Source organism: Lepus europaeus, chromosome 11, assembly GCF_033115175.1.
Source record: "Lepus europaeus isolate LE1 chromosome 11, mLepTim1.pri, whole genome shotgun sequence".
NCBI classification, from domain to species: domain Eukaryota; kingdom Metazoa; phylum Chordata; class Mammalia; order Lagomorpha; family Leporidae; genus Lepus; species Lepus europaeus.
The window spans coordinates 8980052-9000012 of NC_084837.1; the positions used below are offsets into that span (position 1 = coordinate 8980052).

The window sequence follows — 19961 nt, forward strand, 5'->3', positions numbered from 1 at the left end:
AGCGCGGTGCGCCGGCCGCAGCGCGCTACCGCGGCGGCCATTGGAGGGTGAACCAACGGCAAAAGGAAGACCTTTCTCTCTGTCTCTCTCTCTCTCACTGTCCACTCTGCCTGTCAAAAAAAAAAAAAATAAAAAAAAAAAAAAAAAAAAAAAAAAAAAATAGAGGAGCCATTGCTGGTTGGAATCCATGTCCTAAACACGTGGGGTGTGCCCCGCAGGTTCCTGTCTAGTGGCAGAACACCTGGGATGTACTCCAAGGGTTACCATGTATTGGTAGAACACCTGGGCTGTGCCCCGAGGGTTTCTGTCTATTGGTGGAACACTTGCGATGTGCCCCAAGGATTACCATCTAGTAGAACACCTGCGATGTGCCCTGAGGGTGATGTGCCCTGAGGGTTACCGTCTGATAAAGCACCTGGGATGTGCCCTGAGGGTTTCCGCCTGATAGAACACCTGGGATGTGCCCCGAGGGTTTCCATCTGATAGAATATCTGGGATGTGCCCCGAGGGTTACTGTCTAGTAGTAGAACATAGAAAACCATAACCTAGTGAGTCACTCAGGAACAGGGTCAGAACTAGGCGAGGACAAGCAATGGCATCATGGTGAGCTGCAGCATGTGTGGCCAGGATGTGGAAGAAGTAGGCGTGTATCCTACTCAGTGCCTGCTGTAGGGCCTTGGAATGTGCAAGGTGCCATCCTTCCCCTAATATAGGGATTTTTCTCTGAGAAGGACTAAGTAAAGAACTTCCCAGTCTTTGCTCCAGACTTAATGATTTCCTTTTTTTTTTTAAAAAAAAAAAAAAGATTTATTTTATTTATTTGCAAGAGTTACAGACAGAAGTAGAGACAGAGAGGGAGAGCTGTTCCAGCCTCTGATTCACTCCCCAAATGGATGCAACAGCCAGAGCTGAGCTGATTTGAAGCCAGAAGACTGAAGCTTCTTCCAGGTCCCCTACATGGATGCAGGGGCCCAAGGGCTTTGGGCCATCCTCCGCTGCTTTCCCAGGCCATAGCAGAGAGCTGGATTGGAAGTATAGCAACCGGGACATGAACCGGCACCCATATGGGATGTGGGGACTGTAGGGCCTGAGACTTAATGATTTGATTATTACAAGGACATAATTGTACTCAGCATGTAACAGATCACACTGTAGACCTCAATGATGAGGGATTATTGGAGTAAATGATAGACTTAATTAGGGTGTAATTAAAGTAAATCTTCACAGGATGCATACACTTTGAATTTTTAAAAAGGAACCACATAATTGGACAATATCTAAAAGGAACTAACAATAGTTTCATCACATTATTATAATCTTTACTATGGCACAAATTTCCAAAAGATACCCTGATTCCTAGTCCAGAAATCATCTACTTAGATGATGTGAGCAGGTTTCATCTACTTGGATGCTGTAATACCTGCTTATACGGAAGGTAAGTGACCAAGTGTCAAGCCCAGGTACCTTGAGAGACTGTAATGGTTCTTTTCTCACTTAGCACAGCCCTCACTTTATAACTGCCCTTGCAAGTGCCAGCATTTTTCTCCATTTACAAAGTGCAGGGCCGGCGCTTCAGCTCATTAGGCTAATACTCCACCTGCGGCGCCAGCACACCGGGTTCTAGTCCTGGTCGGGGTGCCAGATTCTGTCCCGGTTGCTCCTCTTCCAGTCCAGCTCTCTGCTGTGGCCCAGGAGTGCAGTGGAGGATGGCCCAAGTGCTTGGGCCCTGCACCCCATGGGAGACCAGGAGAAGCACCTGGCTCCTGGCTTTGGATCAGCGCGGGGCGTCAGCTGCAGTGCGCCGGCCTTAGCAGCCATTGGGGGGTGAACTAATGGAAAAAGAAGACCTCTCTCTCTGTCCACTCTGCCTGTCAAAAAAAAAAAAAAAAAAGAAGAAGAAAGAAAGAAAGTACAGGCAGGCTCGTTTACAGACACCTGCCAAGGGCGGACTATTTGCCTGTTGGCCCCAATCCTGCACCTCTGCGTTCATGTCTACAGGGAGATTCACAGCTTGTGGTTGTGTTTGGTTGGATTGTTACAGTATTGGTTCATTTAATTACTTGTATTAACCAGGTTGCACTTTATCTCACTTTTGATTTGGTTGTAGAGGTTGGCGACCTGAAGGAGCTGCAGACACTAGACATTTCTACCAATCGTTTGCTAACTTTACCCGAGAGGCTTCACCTGTGCCTTTCTCTGCAGTACCTCACCGCGGACCGCAACCGTCTTTGGTGTGTGCCGCGCCACCTCTGCCAGCTGCCCAGCCTCAATGAGCTCTCCATGGCTGGAAACCGTCTTGCATTTTTGCCACCTGGTAAGTGATGAGGCGTAAACATCCGAAGGATAGGATGGATGGAAGGTCTTTGTTTCTTTGGTTAGGATGGACTTGTTTCTTCCTGTTTGTCCCTATAAATCCATTTTGGCAATGAACATCAATTCTGCTTAACAAGTGAAATTTATTTCAGTAGGAGATTTCATATTTTAGAAAAGAAGTTTTTATTACAATTTGTTTAGGAGTAAAATAAAGAGATATGAGATATGAAGTCATTTACTCTGAGGAAATTGGAAAATGCGTGTGTATAATTATAAATTTAACAAACAGTGTTGAACATTATGAAGGGGTAGCTTACTGGTATAAATATATTTGCTCTTGGATGTTACTTTTACCTAGGAAAGTTGGTATTGGGTATCCTAATACTTGGTGTTACCAACTCGCCGAACTATGAGGCTTTAAAATCAACAGACCTGCCTGCTGAGCTCAAAATGCCATGTTGGCTAATAAATAACATATTATCCACTGTACACTTCTGTACAAAGGCCTTTATTAAAACAATACATATATTTCACAGAGAAGTGCCTTATGTTGTTAATGTATATGAAACAGAAGCAAAGTGCCAAGGCTGGCATTGTGGCACAGCAAATTAAGCTGCAGCATGTAACATCCACATCCCGAATCTGCATGCCAGTTTGAGTCCCAGATGCTCTGCTTCCAGTCCTGTTTCCTACTAGTAAACCTAGGAAGACGGGGGAACGTGGTCCAGGTACTGAGTCCCTGCCAACCATCTGAGAGACCCAGAGGGAGTTCCAGGCTGTTGGCTTCAGCCTTGTCCAGGGCTGGCTATTGCGGCCATTTAGGGAGTGAACCAGTGGATGGAAGGTCTCTTTCTTTCTCTCTTTCTCTGTCCCTCTCTCTTTCAAATAAATAAATTAATATTTAAAAAAGAAACAGGGGGCTGGCGCTGGCGTAGTAGGTAAAAGCCACTGCCTCTGACGACAGCCCCCATGTGGGCACCAGTTCCCAGCTGCTCCACTTCCAATCCAGCTCCCTGCCTTGGAAAGCAACAGAAGATGACCCAAGTGCTTGGGCCCCTGCACCCATGTGGGAGACCCAAAAGAAGTTCCTAGCTCCTGGCTTGTGCCTGGCCCACTGCTGACCATTGCAGCCTTCTGGGGTGATCAGATGGAAGATCTCTGTCTTTCTCTTTCTCTCTCTCCCTCTCTCTAACTGTGACTTCAAAAAAATAAATAAATTTTTACTTAAAGAAAGAAAAAAGCAGCAAAAGTGCCATCTTAAAAAATTGATAAGGAAGCCCCATAGAACCCTAAGCTATCACTTGAAGTATCATATCATTTTATTCATTAAAGCATTTTACAATGAGTAATGTATCTTTAAGGACAATGAAGTGAATAATTTACTAATCACTGAAAGGAAATATTTCTAAAATAATATGGTATGTATACTGTTTTCAATGTAAAAATCCCTTCAAAAGAAACTTTAAAATGTTAAAGACATTAAAATTAATCCAAGTAATAATAAATACTTATCAAATGAAAGATTACCTTTTCATAGCTATAATTACATTCTGTACTTATAAAATTAACAAAATGAAATAAAGCCATTTCTTTTTTTTTTTTTAGGTTTATTTATTTACTTATTTGAGAGGCAGAGGCAGAGAGAGAGAGGTCTTCCATATGCTGGTTCACTCCCCCAAATGGCCACAATAGCCAGAGCTGGGCCGATCCAAAACCAAGAGCCTGGAACTTCTTCCCATATGGATGCAGGGGCCCAAGAACTTGGCCCATCTTCCACTGATTTCCCAGGCCATAAGCAGAGAGCTGGATTGGAAGTGGAGCAGCCAGGACTTGAACCAGCACCCATATGGGATGCCAGCATGGCAGGCGGTTGCTTTACCCACTACGCCACTGCACTGGCCCTGAAATAAAGCCATTTCTAAGGAGTCAGAGTTTTCTTTCAAGTGAGAAACATTTAAAATATGCAGATTTTTAAAAATAAATCTGCCTGCTGCATGGTTACAGAGCACTTAGAGTAGACAGTGCTGGTTAGAAATCCAGAGGTCTGGGTTCCAGCTGGATCGGTAGCTTCCCTGTGTGACCTGCACACATCTCCAGGCCCTCTCTTGGCTTCACTTTCCTTCATAGCAGAGATAATCACAATTTTCCTGTGTACTATGACAGTTTAAGAGAATAAAATACTGTGCAGATGGGAGTGACCCTCCCCAAGGTACCAGCCAAACCTGGACCTACACTTCCTGTGGAAGTGGAAGTGTGAGCTGCTCGGCGCTGACTCCCTACCCGTGACCGCCAGGCCGTGCCGTCAGCTCTTGTAATAAGTCAGGAGGGCACTGGGAGCGGGAGGGAGGAGATGTGATGGTTCAGTGTGCGTGGCGGAAAACCCAGCCACTGGCATAGTGTCAGTGTTCAGGGTAAGACTGCAAATCTTCAGCAATCTTGAGCTTCCTAAGTTCATGGTTTGACTTTCAGAAACAGGCTGGCTTGTTCAGTCTCAGGCTGTCTATACCTTACTTGTTGGAGTGTAATTATAGGCCCTGTGTGAGAGTGTTTCTATTTTCAATGATGTGTTCTATATACTCCTGTAGCTATTTGTAAAAATAATAAAAGCTGTCATTTGTTAAGCATAAACTCTTTGGCTAGATATTCTGTTTAATTGCTGATTGGATTTAAAAATTTAAAAATTTTCATTTTATTTGAAAGACAGAGGTGGGGAGGGAAAGAGAGACAGAGATCTCCAGATGCCACAACAGCTAGGTCTGGGCCACACTGAAACTAGGAGGCCGGAGCTCCATCCAGGTCTCCCATGTGGGTACAGGGACCCAAGTACTGGAACCCTCACTGCTGCCCTCAGAAGGAGGATTAGCAGGAAGCTGGATCGGATGTGTAGTTCCCAGGACTCGAACCAGGCACTCCAGCGTGGGCTGCGAGTGTCCCACGTGGCGACTTAACCGCTGCACAAAATGTCTACCTTTGCACGGGTAGGTTCTAGTGGAATTATTACAAAACCTCAGACAAAAGTCTATTTTTACAAAATCTATTCAACCTAATTTTACATATGAGGAAACTGAGGTTCAGAGAAGTTAAGTACCCTTCCCAGAATCACAGCTAGGAAGAGATAGGACTGAGTGCAGACCGTCTTTCCTCTTTGTCTAAACTGCAGACCATTTACCAGGCACTGGTTCCACCCAGCCAGCTGGAGTCTGAGCCGCAGCCCTGTCCCACGTCTGACGCCCACATGCACTCTGCCTGCTCAGCCGTCTCCATGCCCTCCCCTGCCCGTCTAGGCCTGGCTTCTCATTCCCTGCTCGTCTGCGCTCCTGCCTTTGTTTCAGCAGTGATGGGACCGAGCAGGGGCTAGGGTAGCAGTGGAGTGGGAAGAATAGGGGGAGCTCTTCTGTGAGTTTGGGGTGCCGAGGCGTGCCACCGTGACATGCTGTGTCAGCGCAGAGGCGAGAGGGTCTGCACTGGGCTCTGAGGAGAGTGCTAAAGGGACCACAAGTCCCAGAGCTGTGACAGCACAGCATATGGAAGCAGCTTCCACTGAGCCCTGGGCACCTTCCCAGCTCACAAGGCTCACAGCCATGGCAGGCCGCAGACCTGGGACAGGTTGCACTTAGCAAGGCATTGGGCAGGAGAGCAATAGTGAAGACTGGCAAGGAGCAGGCTGCCGCAGCTCTGCTGGACCCTGGCTTCTCTGAGGACAGAAGGAAGAAGTGGTCAGGGAAAGCTCCAGTGGCCTTTCTACGCTAGGGGGTTGGATGCCCTTCTTAAGGAAATGGCTGAGGCCACTGGAAACACACAGAGAGTGCCCACCCAGAGAGTCCTTGGGAGGCTGGAACCAAGGGACCGTGAGGACGAGGACACTGAAGCAGGCCTGAGCCCAGCATCCTCCCCAAACTTGGGGTTTGGTTTTGTTTTGTTTGTGTCACTGTGAAGATAGGTTGGGAAAGGAATCCACTTGAGTCTTCAGGAAGAAGATAAGTTCGTGCACTTGACTTTTCCGATAAACCAAGGCCACCTCTGACGCTAAGAAGTGTCCAGAGAGAGGTGCACACAGTGCGGAGCTGCCCACTCTGCTTTTCCTCGGAGAACTGGGCTGTTTGGGAATCTGGCAAACAGGGATACTTCAGTTCCACAATTGGAGACACTCCCGCCCCCCACCCCCATCACACACACCCTAAAGTGTTCAACTACTGGGCGCCTCGCGTCTGCAGGCACAGCACAGAAATGTGAGTTTTACATCCTGTCTCCCTGTGGTGGGAGGTGGGGAATGTCATTTAGGGAGCACCTTAACTAAACTTTAGTTTTCAGCTTCTGGCCAAAGAAGTTTGACTTAAGAGACAGCCAGTTTTTATGGGGCCTCAAAAAGCCACACAGGCGCTGCATGCAAGGCCTTCCGTCGCTTGTGGGACCGCCTCACCCATTAATGTTCTTTCAGTAGGTTCTTCCTGAGGCGCTGTGGTGATGCCAAAGCCATTAAGACCCTGGCCACATTCTTCCCAGGATGGAAGGTGCATCAAAAAGGACCCCCTGGTTGCTGTGAGTCCACCACAGCTGAGCGCAGCAGTCAGAGGGGAAAACAGTCACTTGAGCCGGGTGCTATGCACTTTGGCAGAGGCCTTGAAACTTGAACATCTGTTGTCAGTTCAGTATACCTCTGTTAACAAACTACCCACAGAGTTGCGCACCTTACGTCTTAGCTTCTGAAAGTGTCTTTTCTCTAAGGCCTTTGTGCCAGGTGCTGCCGGTTTGCCTTGCATGATTAATAAGCCTGGCTATTCAGAAAGGTGTACAACTTACTTAACGTTGAAAAATGGTGTAAGGCTCATGAGGTTGCTCCTGCACACCCAGGTGGTGGACGGGCTTGCTCTAGTTAAAACGCAACGCCAGTCACTTCTGCAGTTGAAGGAATCAGGAGCTGCACCACATGAGCAGGTGGGATTTTTATTGGATCTTGGTTTGGAAAACAGTGAATGAGTTCTTCTTCACCAAGAACATTTGCTATCTGAACCAGAGATGTGCAGAATCACCTGTCTGACGGACCAGAAGTGAGCAGAGAATAAACAGCTTCCTCTTAATGAGAACGTATCCGGGCTTCTAAACCAGTCCCAGAGCTGTCCTAGGACGTTCTGATAGTGAGGTATTTGTTTTCTCGAGAGTTAACTCTGCGTCACAGACTTGGGCTGCAAGTGAGAACAGCTCCTTCACAGCCACAGATCAAACTCCATAGCTTTGATAAGGACAGAAAACTGGCCCCTGGCCCCTAACAGAACACTCCAGCTTTTCAAACTCATAGCTTTGATAAGGACAGAAAACTGGCCCCTGGCCCCTAACAGAACACTCCAGCTTTTATCGCTAGTGGTGTTTTCCCTTTGTTGGAACTTTCTATAGAAAAAAAAGTAACTTCTGCAGTGGTATACTTCTAGGAGCTAACTCCTAGACTTATGCTAAAGTTTTGCTCCGTCTTTTTGTAAATGGCATGTGTGTTAACCGTGGCTGCTTTTGCTTGCTTTCTCTGTACTTGCTTAGAAAGTCAGAAATTTCTGTTTTCTGTTTTTTAACTAAAAAAAAAAATTAAGTTCACACTGTAAAACTAGCCAGATTTCAAACCAACATTGAAACTAGATGAAAACCAGTTAATAATTCCTTAATCTCAGACTCAGAGATGAGTGCAGGCTGTACAGTAATGAACCGTGAATGTATTTGATCTGCAATTCAAAGAGGTACTGCCTTGAGGTCATTGACTAATTTGCAAATTTTGTGGCCTTAAATAAGTTTCCGTTTGAACAAGTTTCTTCTAGAACAGAAAGTTCGAGCAGTTGGAGTTAGTTCCATGTTTGAGTAGAAGGTGTGACAACTGGGGGGACCCAAACACACGACAGAAATTGTGATACGTGGAAATTGTTGAACAAATCTCTAATCACAGGAGAAAATAAGGAAAAGAAATAACAGATAATGAAAAAGGAGAAAAGATCTTGAAAAACAAGGTTCAGAAACTAGTAATGGGAGAGAATTAGTCTGTTAATGGAAATCTGTGCAGATCTTGTTTAAGGAGCAATGTTATAACATTTCTTGAAATTTCTTCGAGAAAATGAATGTTCACTGCTCCTTTTTGAGCTCTCTCTCTGAAAATTTATAATAGCAGGTTTTTCTTATCCTTTCGCTGCTTGCTCAACTGAACTGTTTCCACCATATTAGATAATCTTTATAGTCTTTCATTGCATACGGCATTTGCACTCACTTTGGGTTTTCTTATGGAGTTTACAGGATTATTTCATGTGGGTCCTGCAGCAAGCCAAAGACATAGACTTTCTGTGCCAATGCAGGAAGACAAAAGTGCCTCCAAATTAGGTGAATTTCAAATGGACAAATTTATATTTTTCTCTAAGTTGGGAAGGGGATTTAGGGATGAAAAATGATTAATCTGAGGAAGGTGAGCTCCGTTCTCCAAATACCAAGTAAAAGCAAAAACAAGAAGTGCTGCTCATTCTTCTGAAGGTGCAGATGTTAAGTTAGAACACTCAGTAGTACCAAGGCGAGTGCCATAAGCAAGATGTTTACCAACATTTGGTTCTGGAAGTTAGAGCTTTTAAAACAGTGACAAGAATGTGCAGGGCTAGTGAAGTCTGGAAGACATTGCCAGTTGACTTGAGAGCAGGAATCTGGGGCTCCAGTCATAGTTTTCTGAAAAAGTTTTTAAGTAAGTTCAAAATAAAATAAAAACCAGGCCCAAGTCCCGCTGAGCACCATTCTGGGTGCTGTGCAGTGAGGACGTTGCCTGCTTCACGGCGGCCCCTGCTCTGGCTTTTGGGCTGTAGTCTTCCCCACACTCTTCCATACAGTCAGCCTCAGGTCTCCTTCCTGAGATCTTCTGTGAAGGAATTCTTGGTATTTCTGCCCTAAATCTGCGAGCTGGGACTAGCCCACTGCTTTCTGGTCTTTTAAAGGAAGCAAAGACACACCTGGTGCATCACCTGTCTCCTTGGCGATGTTCCCATCAAAACTCCACCCTTGGCATCACACCTGGATGCCCTGGGCAAGGTGCCAGCCCTCTTGTACCCCCAGCACACATGCATCCTGTTCGGTAGGCCCCTCCCTCACTGAGCCATATGGGAGTGCCCTGCTCCTGTGGAAGTGATGTGTTGGACAGGCCACCTAACCCTCTCAGTGGTGGTGTGCCTTTAGATCCCAGCCCTACCATTTAAAACTTGTGTGATCTTGGCTTGAGGAAGATAACTTAGTCTGTCCCAGGAGTGGGTTAATGTCAACAACTTCATAGCCCGGTAATGGGAATTAAATAAGTTCCATCTAAAATACATGTTACTCATAAGCACTCCGTAAGCATACAGTCAATATGAGAACAGGTGGGGCCTGGGAGTCTTCATTTTTGCACCCCAAGCATCTCATGTAGTGCCCTGCCCAGCCCACTGCTTGTCATCTCTTTGTTACCTGACCGTACAACAGAAAGAGATGCTCAAGCCTGATTTAAAAAAAAAAAAAAAGATTTTTTCATTTATTTGAAAGGCAGAGTTATGCAGAGGCAGAGAAAGAGGTCTTCCATCTGCTAGTTCACTCCTCAAATGGCCACATTGGCTGGAGCTAGGATGATTGAGCCAGGAGCCAGGAGTTTCTTCTGGGTCTCCCATGTGGGTGCAGGGGCTCACACACTTGGACCATCTGCTGCTGCTTTTTTCCCAGGTGCATCAGTAGGGAGCTGGATCGGAAGTAGAGCAGCTGGCACTCAAACTGGTGCCTGTATGGGATCAGTACCGCAGGCAGCACCTCTACCCGCTACACCACAGTGCTGGCCCCTCAAGCATGATTTTTAAGCCAACAGGAAAGGAAACCATCAGCTATTCAAATTCATTGCCATCAGTGTATCAATCTAGCAGTTGCTGATGAGCTACTCTATAGAAAGTGTCTTATTGAATTGTACTTCACTTTGAAATTGTATTTTGAAAAGCTGAATAGATCAGAAAGACTATTAAATCTGGAAAAGATTTAATGGCGTATGTGCACGTGTGTGTGTGTGTATGTTCATTTCAAGAAGCTAGCACTTGAAAATATTCATGTCTAAAAAAAGTGGTTGAAGTGTTCTTATAAAAGGTGTCATGTACATAATTTAAAGTAGTTTTAAAATTACTTTGGAATACGTGTCAGATTACTCTGGAATCATTGTGAAGAAATCCACATTTTGTAGTAATTAAAAATGCTGTAAGTGTGACTCAGAACATCTCTGGCTCCTCAATGGTGAGCGTTGGTTTTACGTGGAAGAGCAGTCTGCTGCTTTGATGTTGTGGTTTTTTATGACCCCTTCATTTCATGGAAAAGAATACATCATTCACCTTTTGATAAAATAAATGAGTCTCACCATGGTCAGAGTGCAGTAAACACAGATCCTGTTCTGCCCTGGCTGCCTGTCCCTCCACGCTTGCTTTTTCAGTGTGTAGACAAGCAATAGCCCGAACACACAGCAGGTTTTTGTTTCCTCCTCAGCCATGTGGACTGCACATGCCAGGCCCTGGGATTGGAGAAAATAGGAGAAGGAATTGGAGTGTGTGCAAGACTCCCTAGTTTTTGCTAATTTCCAAGTAACAAACTTTGATCTGTGAGTCTGGAAGGAAAAGTGGAAATATTTTAGGCACAGTGTAGTACTTTAAAAAGCTGCATGAAAAATTTCTTTATGGTTTTAGCATCCATGCAGATGGACAGCTTCTGTGCTTTATAAATTTTACACACTGAGCATTTTAACAAAGAACATTTAAAAATGTAATCCCTTAGTTTTTCGCGTGATATTAGTCCATTAACATTAATAGAAGAAAACAGACCGCCTCATTAGCTCGTAGATGAACGATCTCTTCCAAAGTTAATTATCGGATTAAAATTTTCTGTTAAGAATGTAAGAAGTATCTCAATGCTTTTCCACTCAGCAGGCATTCATTGCAGCCTCTTTTGTGAGGCTGTCGGCTGCGCTTGGGGCGTGTGCCAGGGCTTGCCTCCTGACAGGCCGCCTTCACAGCCTGCTCCTGGCCCTGCCTTTCCATGTCTCGGCCTCACCAGCAGGCTGTGCTGTGTCAGCGAAAACCACAGAGCTGTCAGCTTCCCTCTGTGGTTTTGTGATCTCTGTATTCCCAAGGGGGAGGTAAACGCTAAAATGTATCAAGCACCCGTTATTTTGCAAGGAATCAAGCTTGGCACTGTATACATTGTTTTATCTTTGTAAGGGGTCTGTGAAGTATAGCTGTTGCCTGTGGGATGCAGGTGTTTCCTGTGGGGTATAGGTGTTGCCTGTGGGATGCAGGTGTTGTCTGTGGGATGTAGATGTTTCCAGTGAGGTTAGATGTTGTCTGTGGGATGTAGGTGTTGTCTGTGGCATGTAGTTGTTGTCTGTGGAGCATAGGTGTTAATGAGGTGTAGGTGTTGTCCATGAGATACAGGTGTTGTTTCCCACTGGGAAAAGGCAGCAGCGTTTTTTCTCCTCTCTCAGTACTGACACCAGAGCTTGCTCTTTCCTGTGGTTTCAGTACTGCCTTCCCCACTCTGTGTCAGACTGTTATTTGGAAAGCTGAAATGTCAGTGTTAAATGCTCAGTCCCGCGTGGCATTGGGCTAATGTAGAATAGATTTGGACACAGCTGGTACTGGTTTTCATTCAGCTTTAATATAGAAGTTCTCATACCATTATAGCTTCTGTGAGAAAATGCAGCCCCTAGACAGAGTGGCCAGGAGGTGCAAACCAAATTCCCTGGACTGTTGAAAACCTAAAATGCAATCTGAAGCAAACAGCATGTTAAAATCCTTGACTCTTCCTTTCTTTCCTATAAAACTAGGGTAGGAGGGAAGACTGAACTGTGTAAGAAGCAGCCAGTGCCAGCTGTCAGCTGACTGAAATGAGCTGCGCCTGTCTCCTCCCTTTCCATGGCTCTTTTGCCGTATGTTAGAGGAGAGAGGTGCATCCTCCCCCATGTCCCATTGTGTGTCCTGGCTTGAGGGACAAATCCCTGTCTCTAACTGTTGCCTCTAGCTCTTTTCTGTGCAACTAAAGTAGAAAAGTGTTAGTACCCTTTGCTGCAAGCCAATGAGAATTCTCTCTTAATTGGACGTCTCCTGTAGGCCCTAGTTCAAGTGTGACCTGACTAGTAAGAATGAGAATTACTGCTATCCACTGGAGAGGGCTGTGTGCCAGGCATTCTGCTTGATAACGTCCATGCTCTGTTAGTGATTCTCACTAAGCTTAAGAGTCAGCGTTGTTCTCCCCATTATATAGGTGACAAACTAAGGCTACACGGTCTAGCAAGAACAAGGGGTCAGGCCTCTCTGCTCTTGCTCTCTCAGTTAATGCTGTGCTCTCCACTGCTGAGTGGACCAAGCCAGGAGTTCTTCCCTGAGCTCCCTCCGGGCTCTGCAAAGCAAACTGAGACCAGAATTTTTTATCAGTGCCATTTCATTTAAAATATATATATATATTCCAAAATTTTTTTCAAGTCAACAGATTTCTGTTTGTACTTTAAGGATTCATATGCCTATTGGAGAAAGAGGAATAACATTTAGAAGAGGAATTCCTAGTGTTTTCTTTTTTTAAGATTTATTTTTATTTATTTGAAAGGCACAGGAGAGACAGGTCTTTCATCTGCTGGTTCACTCCCCAAATGACTGCAACAGCTAGGGCTGGGCCAAACCAAAGCACAGAGCAAGAGCCTACTCCAGTTCTCCCACATGCATGCAGGGACCTAAGTACTTGGGCCATCTTGTTCCACTGCTTTCCCAGACACATTAGCTGAGAAGTCATTGGAAGTGGAGCAGTGGGACTCAGCTGGCACCCATATGGGATGCCAGCACTGCAAGCGATGGCTTTACCCTGTATGCCACAACACTGACCCCCAGGTGTAATTTTGAGGCCTTTTCCATTGCAAGTGGGTTCTGGTACTTGTATTTTTCCCATTCATGTTTTATGAATGTACAGCTTTTTCATTTACTAAAGTGACAGTGCACAATATTTTGCCAGTTCTGCGTTCTGCTTGAAGAATGTATTGGATAGTGATTCAGGTTTCACGGACTGCTTTCACATTCAGCGACCCTTCCAGCGTGGTAAGATCGGGGCGCGACGTGGGCCATGCCGTTCAATGAGTGAGTGAGCGGACCGAGGCCCTGCCATGTGACAGGCTCGGAGAAAGGACAGACACGCAGGCCTGCTCGCCCCAGAAGGGTGCTATTCCATGACACGCCTCTCCTCCACTTTCTACCTGTTTCTAGCTTGAGGGAATAATGCAGTTTTTCTCTTCTGGAATATGTATGTGCACTTTATGATATTTTTTCTCTTTGAGGCCTTGTTTTTCATGTTGGTGTTAGGGGATAAAGATTAAAGAGCTCATGAGTGATGCTGAGACAGCTGGATCCACCATTTGGAAAGGCAGATGATTAGCTGTATACTTTATTCCATATTTAAGAGCAGATTCCACGTGGATCCAGGGTCCAACTGTACAAATAAATAAATAAGCCATATAAGCACTAGAAGGAAACATGGGCGAATTATGTTTTAAATTTGAGTATCAGAGAGGTTTCCAATCCAGAGGTAATAAAAGAAAAGATTGAGAAATCTGAATGCAAAAGGACTTTAAAATTTTTGGTATGACAGACGCCACCCACCAAGTCAAATGACAACTGATGGGACTTATTTGCAACATATACTACAGACCTGGGACCAACGTTCCTAATATGTGAAGGACTCAGCAAAATGAAGTACAGAACACCAAAAACTTGGTAGAAAAGAATGGGAAAACGATTTGAACAGACAGTTCTTAAATGTGGCTCTGTGTGTGTGTGTGTGTGTGTACATGCTACTCAGACAAGTTTTTAAAATGCTCAAATTTATACAAACATGAAACAATGCTGAGATAGCACTTCTCACTATCAGGAAGGCAAAAATTTCTAAATATGAGAGCATCTCTTACTCTCTGTGGTGAAGCAGCTGCTCCATGCATTGCTGGTAGGAATGCAAGTTGGTGTAACCACTTGGAGGGAATTTGGGCAACACTTGTGCTTACCTTAGACCTGACAAGCCCTCTTGTAGGAACCTGTGCTGAAGGCACACCGCCAACAATGGACATGCATACACGTGTGGGTGAGTGTGCCTGCATGCTTCTGAGGTCTCAGATCTTTGAAGTGATGGCATGAGCACATCTGGCGCTCAAATCATGGTTTTTAAACTCCAAACTCCAGGGGCAGGTGTGTGCCACAGCAGGTTAAGCTGCCAGTGGGTGGCCCACAATCCGATGTGGGAATGCCTGGGTTCAAGTCTTGCCTTTCTTTCCAGCCCAGCTGCCTGCTTGCACACCAGGCAGGCAGACGATGATGAGCGGTTCCTGCCACCCACCTGGGAGACCGAGAAGGAGCTCCAGGCTCCTGGCTTCAGCCTGGCCCAGCCCTGACTGTTGCAGGCATCTGGGGAGTGAACCAGCAGCTGGAAGACAGATAGATAAACAAACACCGTACTCCAATGAAAGGACAGGCATTCCTTAGAGAAGTGGTTGGTTTCAGGGCTTCGGCATGGAAAGTATAAGTTCATCCTGGAAAATTTAACGCACCAGAAAGTCAAGAAGGGCTCAAAAAAGTACAAGTACTCTGTTGCTGCTGTTGTTTTAAAATTTTTATTGTTATTGGAATGGCAGAGAGACAGACAGCCCTGCAATAGCCAGGGCTGGGCCAGGCCAAAGAGAAGTTGGGAGCCTGGAACTCAGTCCCTGTCTTCCATGTGAGTGTCAGGGACTCATGTCCCCCAGGATGTGGTTCGCAGGAAGCTGGAGTTGAAGTGGAGTCGGAACTCAAACCCAGGCACTCTGATGTGGGATGTGGGCATCCCGAGCAGCGTCTTTAACTGCTGCACCGAACGCCCGTCCCACCATGAGAGCCACCCTGGAGCAGCACCTGCTGGCCACAATGGAAATGCTTTACCCAGTAAGTAAATAAAGCTAGTGCTGGGGTTTTACTTGTCCTCCCTTACAGATAACTAGCCATGAATCCACACTGGTACGAAGATCACTTATGTACGTGAGAGAAAGGGTGACAGCTGTTCCTTGCAGGATTCCCATTAATTAAATGTAGCCAGAAGGAAGATAATAGAAAGTCACCGTTAGGTAATCAGCCTGTAATGTTGCAGGCAAGATCTACTGATGGATGCAGAAATTAGTGAGCAAAATGTTGAGGAGGAGCAAGATGATTCACACCGTCTCCGAACAACACGCATTTGAAGGTTTGAGCTGGCACTGGGAAGCTGCTTCCGGGATGCCTCATTCCCAGGGCCAGGAGGCTGCCGGGTGCTCCTGACAAGGAAGTTGCCTCCTCCAGGACGCCTGATGCCAGAAGAGCAAGCGAACAGAGAGGAAGCCCTTGTGACTTCCGTGACTTGGGCTCTGAAATCACACCTGCCATTTTTGCCGCCTGTGTGCCGGCTGGAAAAGGTGCCTCTAGCCTGTAGCCCAGGAATTCCTTTTCCTCCCAGAGGTGCCCCTTCTCCTTTTGTTGTGTGTTCCCAGTGCTCTCAACCTGGGCTCCTTGTGGTGACTTGCTCCAGGGCTGGTCCTGGGCGGGACCGCTGTAACTGGAAGAGCAGCAGAGACAGGCGTGGTGTCTCACTCCCCCTCCTTCCCCACAGGAGCCCCTCCTCAGCCCAGCCTTCCTTTACCCTCCCCCTGCCTTCTGTGACCATCACCCAGAAGCCATCTGTGAACCATTAGACTCTCAAATGGCAAGGACCATGTTGAGTTACAGCTGTGTTCCGTGTCTAGGTTCACATCTGTGCATGTTGACATTCATGTCTGGATCCCCAGGGCATAGCACAGGGCCAGCAGGACCCTTAATGGGGAGAGGAATTACCATTTGAGTGTCAGTGCACCTGTGGCCCTCCCAATGTAGCTGCCTAGGCCTTGGTCTTTCAAACAGAGGAAAGTCACGGGTGAGCCGGTCTCCTTCTGCCTGCTTTCTGTTTCCACACGCAGAGCCCTGGAAGACCTCTGAGGTTGATAAGGCTGAGAGGGCTCTGTAAGGTGCCCATGTGACAGGCTCCATGAGGGCTAGGCACGGAAAGGAGAGGAGGTAAACATTCCTGGGCAGACACTTGGAAGTCTCCCTGCTGCCCATGCTGGCCGGAGATGGCCCTGGGGACCCCTTTCCAGGCACACCTCTTCCTGTTGCAGACCCTTCTTCATGGCCCTTTTCCCACCTTCTCATTTTAGATCATTATAAATCCTGCTCTGTGGCCCGCAGTTAATGTCAACCCCACCTTCACACCTCCTTGGGCCTGGGAGTTGGGTTCTGCCTCACTTCTTCTCACCCCCCTTGCAGCCAGGGGGTAGATCTGTCCACTCCTGGACCTGCGTGGCCCCTCAGCCCCAGGGGAGCTGGGCACAGGACACCTTGATATAAGATATTAAAGGGATGCTTGTTAAAGACGCCAAGGAAGACTGTATCCAGGACCACTGTGGCAGGTACAGGGACCCCTGCAGTGGGGAGAGATTGAGCCAGCTCTGAGTACAGCATGGGCAAGTGGGCATTGGCAGCCAGGATGCAGGCTGGGGGTCAGGGAATGGAAAATGACCAACGGAAGTGTCAGGATGAGGGAGGGTCCTGGCTAGTCTGACCTAGCTGGATTCTTCCTGAAGACAGGCCAGGGCCTGTTGGGTGTCAGATCTCACCTGCAGGATGGGATGGTGGGGGACAAGCAGCCTGATCGGGTGTCAGATGGGATCAGAAACTGAGGGTGGCCGGTCCTTGCTGACACTGAATTTTACAGGGGGTGCACAGATGGGCCCAGGGAAGGTTGAGGAGCTGGAATAAAGAGAGGCCAAGCAGTCTTTGTCAAGGGCAGAGCTAAGCTTGTCGAGGCTTTGTATAACATTTCCCATGGGAAAAAAAATGAAAGTCAATGGCCAACAGCAAACTGTATGCTGAAATTGAAGTCGTCTATAAAATGTCATTGGTTTATGCAGAAAGAAAGTATAATAATGTTCTAGTCCCAGTTGTCCATGGAAATAAACAGACTATGTGGAGGTCAATATAAGGTTTATTCAGGGCAGAATCTGAATGGCCCGGGCCCAGGAGACACAAGCCCAGCCAGGTGGTCCCATTCTAGTCAGAACGTATGTGTCCATGACAGCGCATTCCCATTTATCCTTATACAGTGAGCGTCGTCGTCATTGGCTTAGCCCCAAAGGCAGGTGTTAGGTAAATGGGGGTAGATCTCTCAGAAGTTGGGGAGGACTGTGTTTAGAGCACGATTGGTTACAACCCTTCAGAGACAAGGTATGCTGGAGAGAAGGCCACTGATTAACTTTGAGAAGCACATCTCTGGGACTAGATAAGGAATATATGGATAAAGAATGAAGGGTCAGGCAGGGCTGCTCCAGATGGCTAAGATGAAGCAGACGTGACGTGCACAGCCCCAAAGTCCAGTCAACTGGAGAACAGCTCTGCCCAGCCACCCTCACGTGGTTCTCAGTGGGAGTTTTTCTTGCACGCTTTGCAGGCTTTTGATAGAGACAGTTTGTTCTCACACTTATCTTATAGTTTAGAAGATCAAAGTTGGTTAAGTAATTTTTCTGCAATCATGTTTTCTGAAACAGAACTTAATGTTGCAGCTGACATAATTTCACACTGGGAATTAAATCCACATTTTTTTTCTTCCAGAACATAAAATTTAGAATATGTGTAATCTTATGTGTTCAGCTTTATTTTTCACATTGTAATTGTGCCTCTTTGTAGAGTTACAGCGCTTTCCTTTCTGATCCAGATTTAGGTCGTTCCCGAGAACTCCAGTACGTGTACGTGGATAACAACGTTCACCTGAAAGGCTTGCCGTCCTATCTGTACAATAAAGTCATCGGGTGCAGTGGGTAAGGCTGCTCTCACATTGTGGACTCAAAAATAGATGAGTCGCTTTCAATCACTCTGTTCTGTCTTTGACCTTAATATGCTAAGCCAAATATGCACAGAAACTCAGAATATTAGGCAAGTGATTTAGAGTATTGTATGTTGGGTTCAGTTAGTAAGCAGTGGGTTCAGTCCATCAGTTGACTTTTATTTGCTAGTCAAAAGCAAAATGAGTCCATGTTGTTGTTTTTACTATGGAAATAAAGATTTTTTTCCAGCTTTTTTGAATTGTGCTTGACAAAATTATGCACATTTTAAGTGTATGATGTGATGACATATGTAATATATATAATGTATGTGTTATAACATATATGCATAATATATATATCCAAAACATTTATATATGTATAAATATATCCTGCCAGACATACCATTATAAATTCAGTAGTGTCCGTCACAGAACGAAGAAGCAGTGTTAACTTAAAGATTTTCTTTCTCTGAACTCCAATGCAATGACAGTTTTGCTGCAGTAACAACCCCAGTATCCAAGATTTTACCAATTGGAAGTGTTAAGCACTCAATACTTGAAATAGTCTTTAGATATAAATTGTGACCTTAGCGACCAAAAGATATGTTTTAATGCATGAGAAATGAGTGTCTTCTAAACTCCGAACTGGGGCAGTAGTCTTTCCTTCTTAGTGGACTTCCAGAAAGATAGGGTCAGCTTCTCCCTGCACAGCAATGGGACTGACCACCCCAGAGTACTTCCCAGAGTGGCAGAGAGCAAGACAGCACCACTGGGCCGTAAGATCCCATTGCTGACTGTAGCCAGGGGAGTGCCACTGACGCGATGTAACTGGCCTGACTCTCCCTTTCTGATCCCAAGCATCCTGCACAACCTGGCTCATGCTGTGTGATGTGGCAATGAGTTTGCACGAGGAAGACAGCTGTTCCCCAGCCAGCCTGGTTCCAGGGGGTAGGCAGTGAGCTGGAGTTGCTCCAGAGAGCACAGTCCTGGGAGTAGGGCCCTGCCCATAGGGAACATTATACAGTCATCATCTTGGGAAAGCCTGAGTTGAGTTCAGCGCCTGTATGGGCTGATGAAATCCGAGCTGAGCGATTTATTCCAGAACCTTCTGTGCAGGAGAGGTGGCAGAATGTGCGGCGTTTTTAGCTTAGTGATTTGTCCATAGCTGTGCCACCAGTCAGTCACCATCCCAGTGAGCTTCTAAAGGATTGGTACCTGATTTCTTGCAAGTGGTGACTAAAATGCCCTCGGTCACCAAGCTGCACAGCATGATGCAACCATCCCCAAAGCGGAAGGCGCTTTTCCCGCACCAGAGCCTCCAGGGGCGGCCTGAGATGTGCGCTGAGTCTCTGCTGCACTCCAGGGGCAGCTTTTGTTGAAGATGAAGCCTCGTACTTGAATGTTTAGATGTGCATGTCACTGACTGCCAGGAGGTTCTGTCTGCTGGCTAGGGAGGGATGTTCTAATCTGTGCCTTGGTGTCCAGTAGTGGTGCCAGTGAATTGTATGGGCACTCCAGATCACTGAGACAATAAATCGTGGGGAAAAACATAAAGTATTAGCTAGTCGTTTACGTTTGTCACTGCTGTCTTTTGATAGTACTAAAAAATAAATAAAGTTGTTACTAGCAGGGTAGTATCAAACAACCAGTATTCTAGTATTAGTAGCAGTGAGCGTATAAACAGTGATCCCCAGTGACCTGTGATCCCAGAGGCATGGGTTTTAGCCAACCTATCTTGCACCAAAAAAAAAAAAAGA

The 19961-nt window shown here is 46.2% G+C and overlaps 1 protein-coding gene across 9 annotated transcripts in view; it reads left to right on the forward strand.

The window, feature by feature from the left end:
* The window catches only part of LRRC28 (leucine rich repeat containing 28), a 143735-nt gene that overhangs the window by 85548 nt on the left and 38226 nt on the right, over positions 1-19961 (forward strand). For 8 of the 9 annotated variants that reach the window (XR_009867236.1, XR_009867237.1, XM_062204948.1 and 5 more), the window contains exons 6-7: positions 2108-2314; positions 18097-18199. Coding sequence is in view for 6 of the 9 variants with exons in the window: in XM_062204948.1 (XP_062060932.1) it covers positions 2108-2314; positions 18097-18199 (310 nt within the window). In the remaining 3 variants the exon portion in view is untranslated. The remainder of the gene's footprint in view (positions 1-2107; positions 2315-18096; positions 18200-19961) is intronic. The other variant, XR_009867238.1, reaches the window with a different exon arrangement.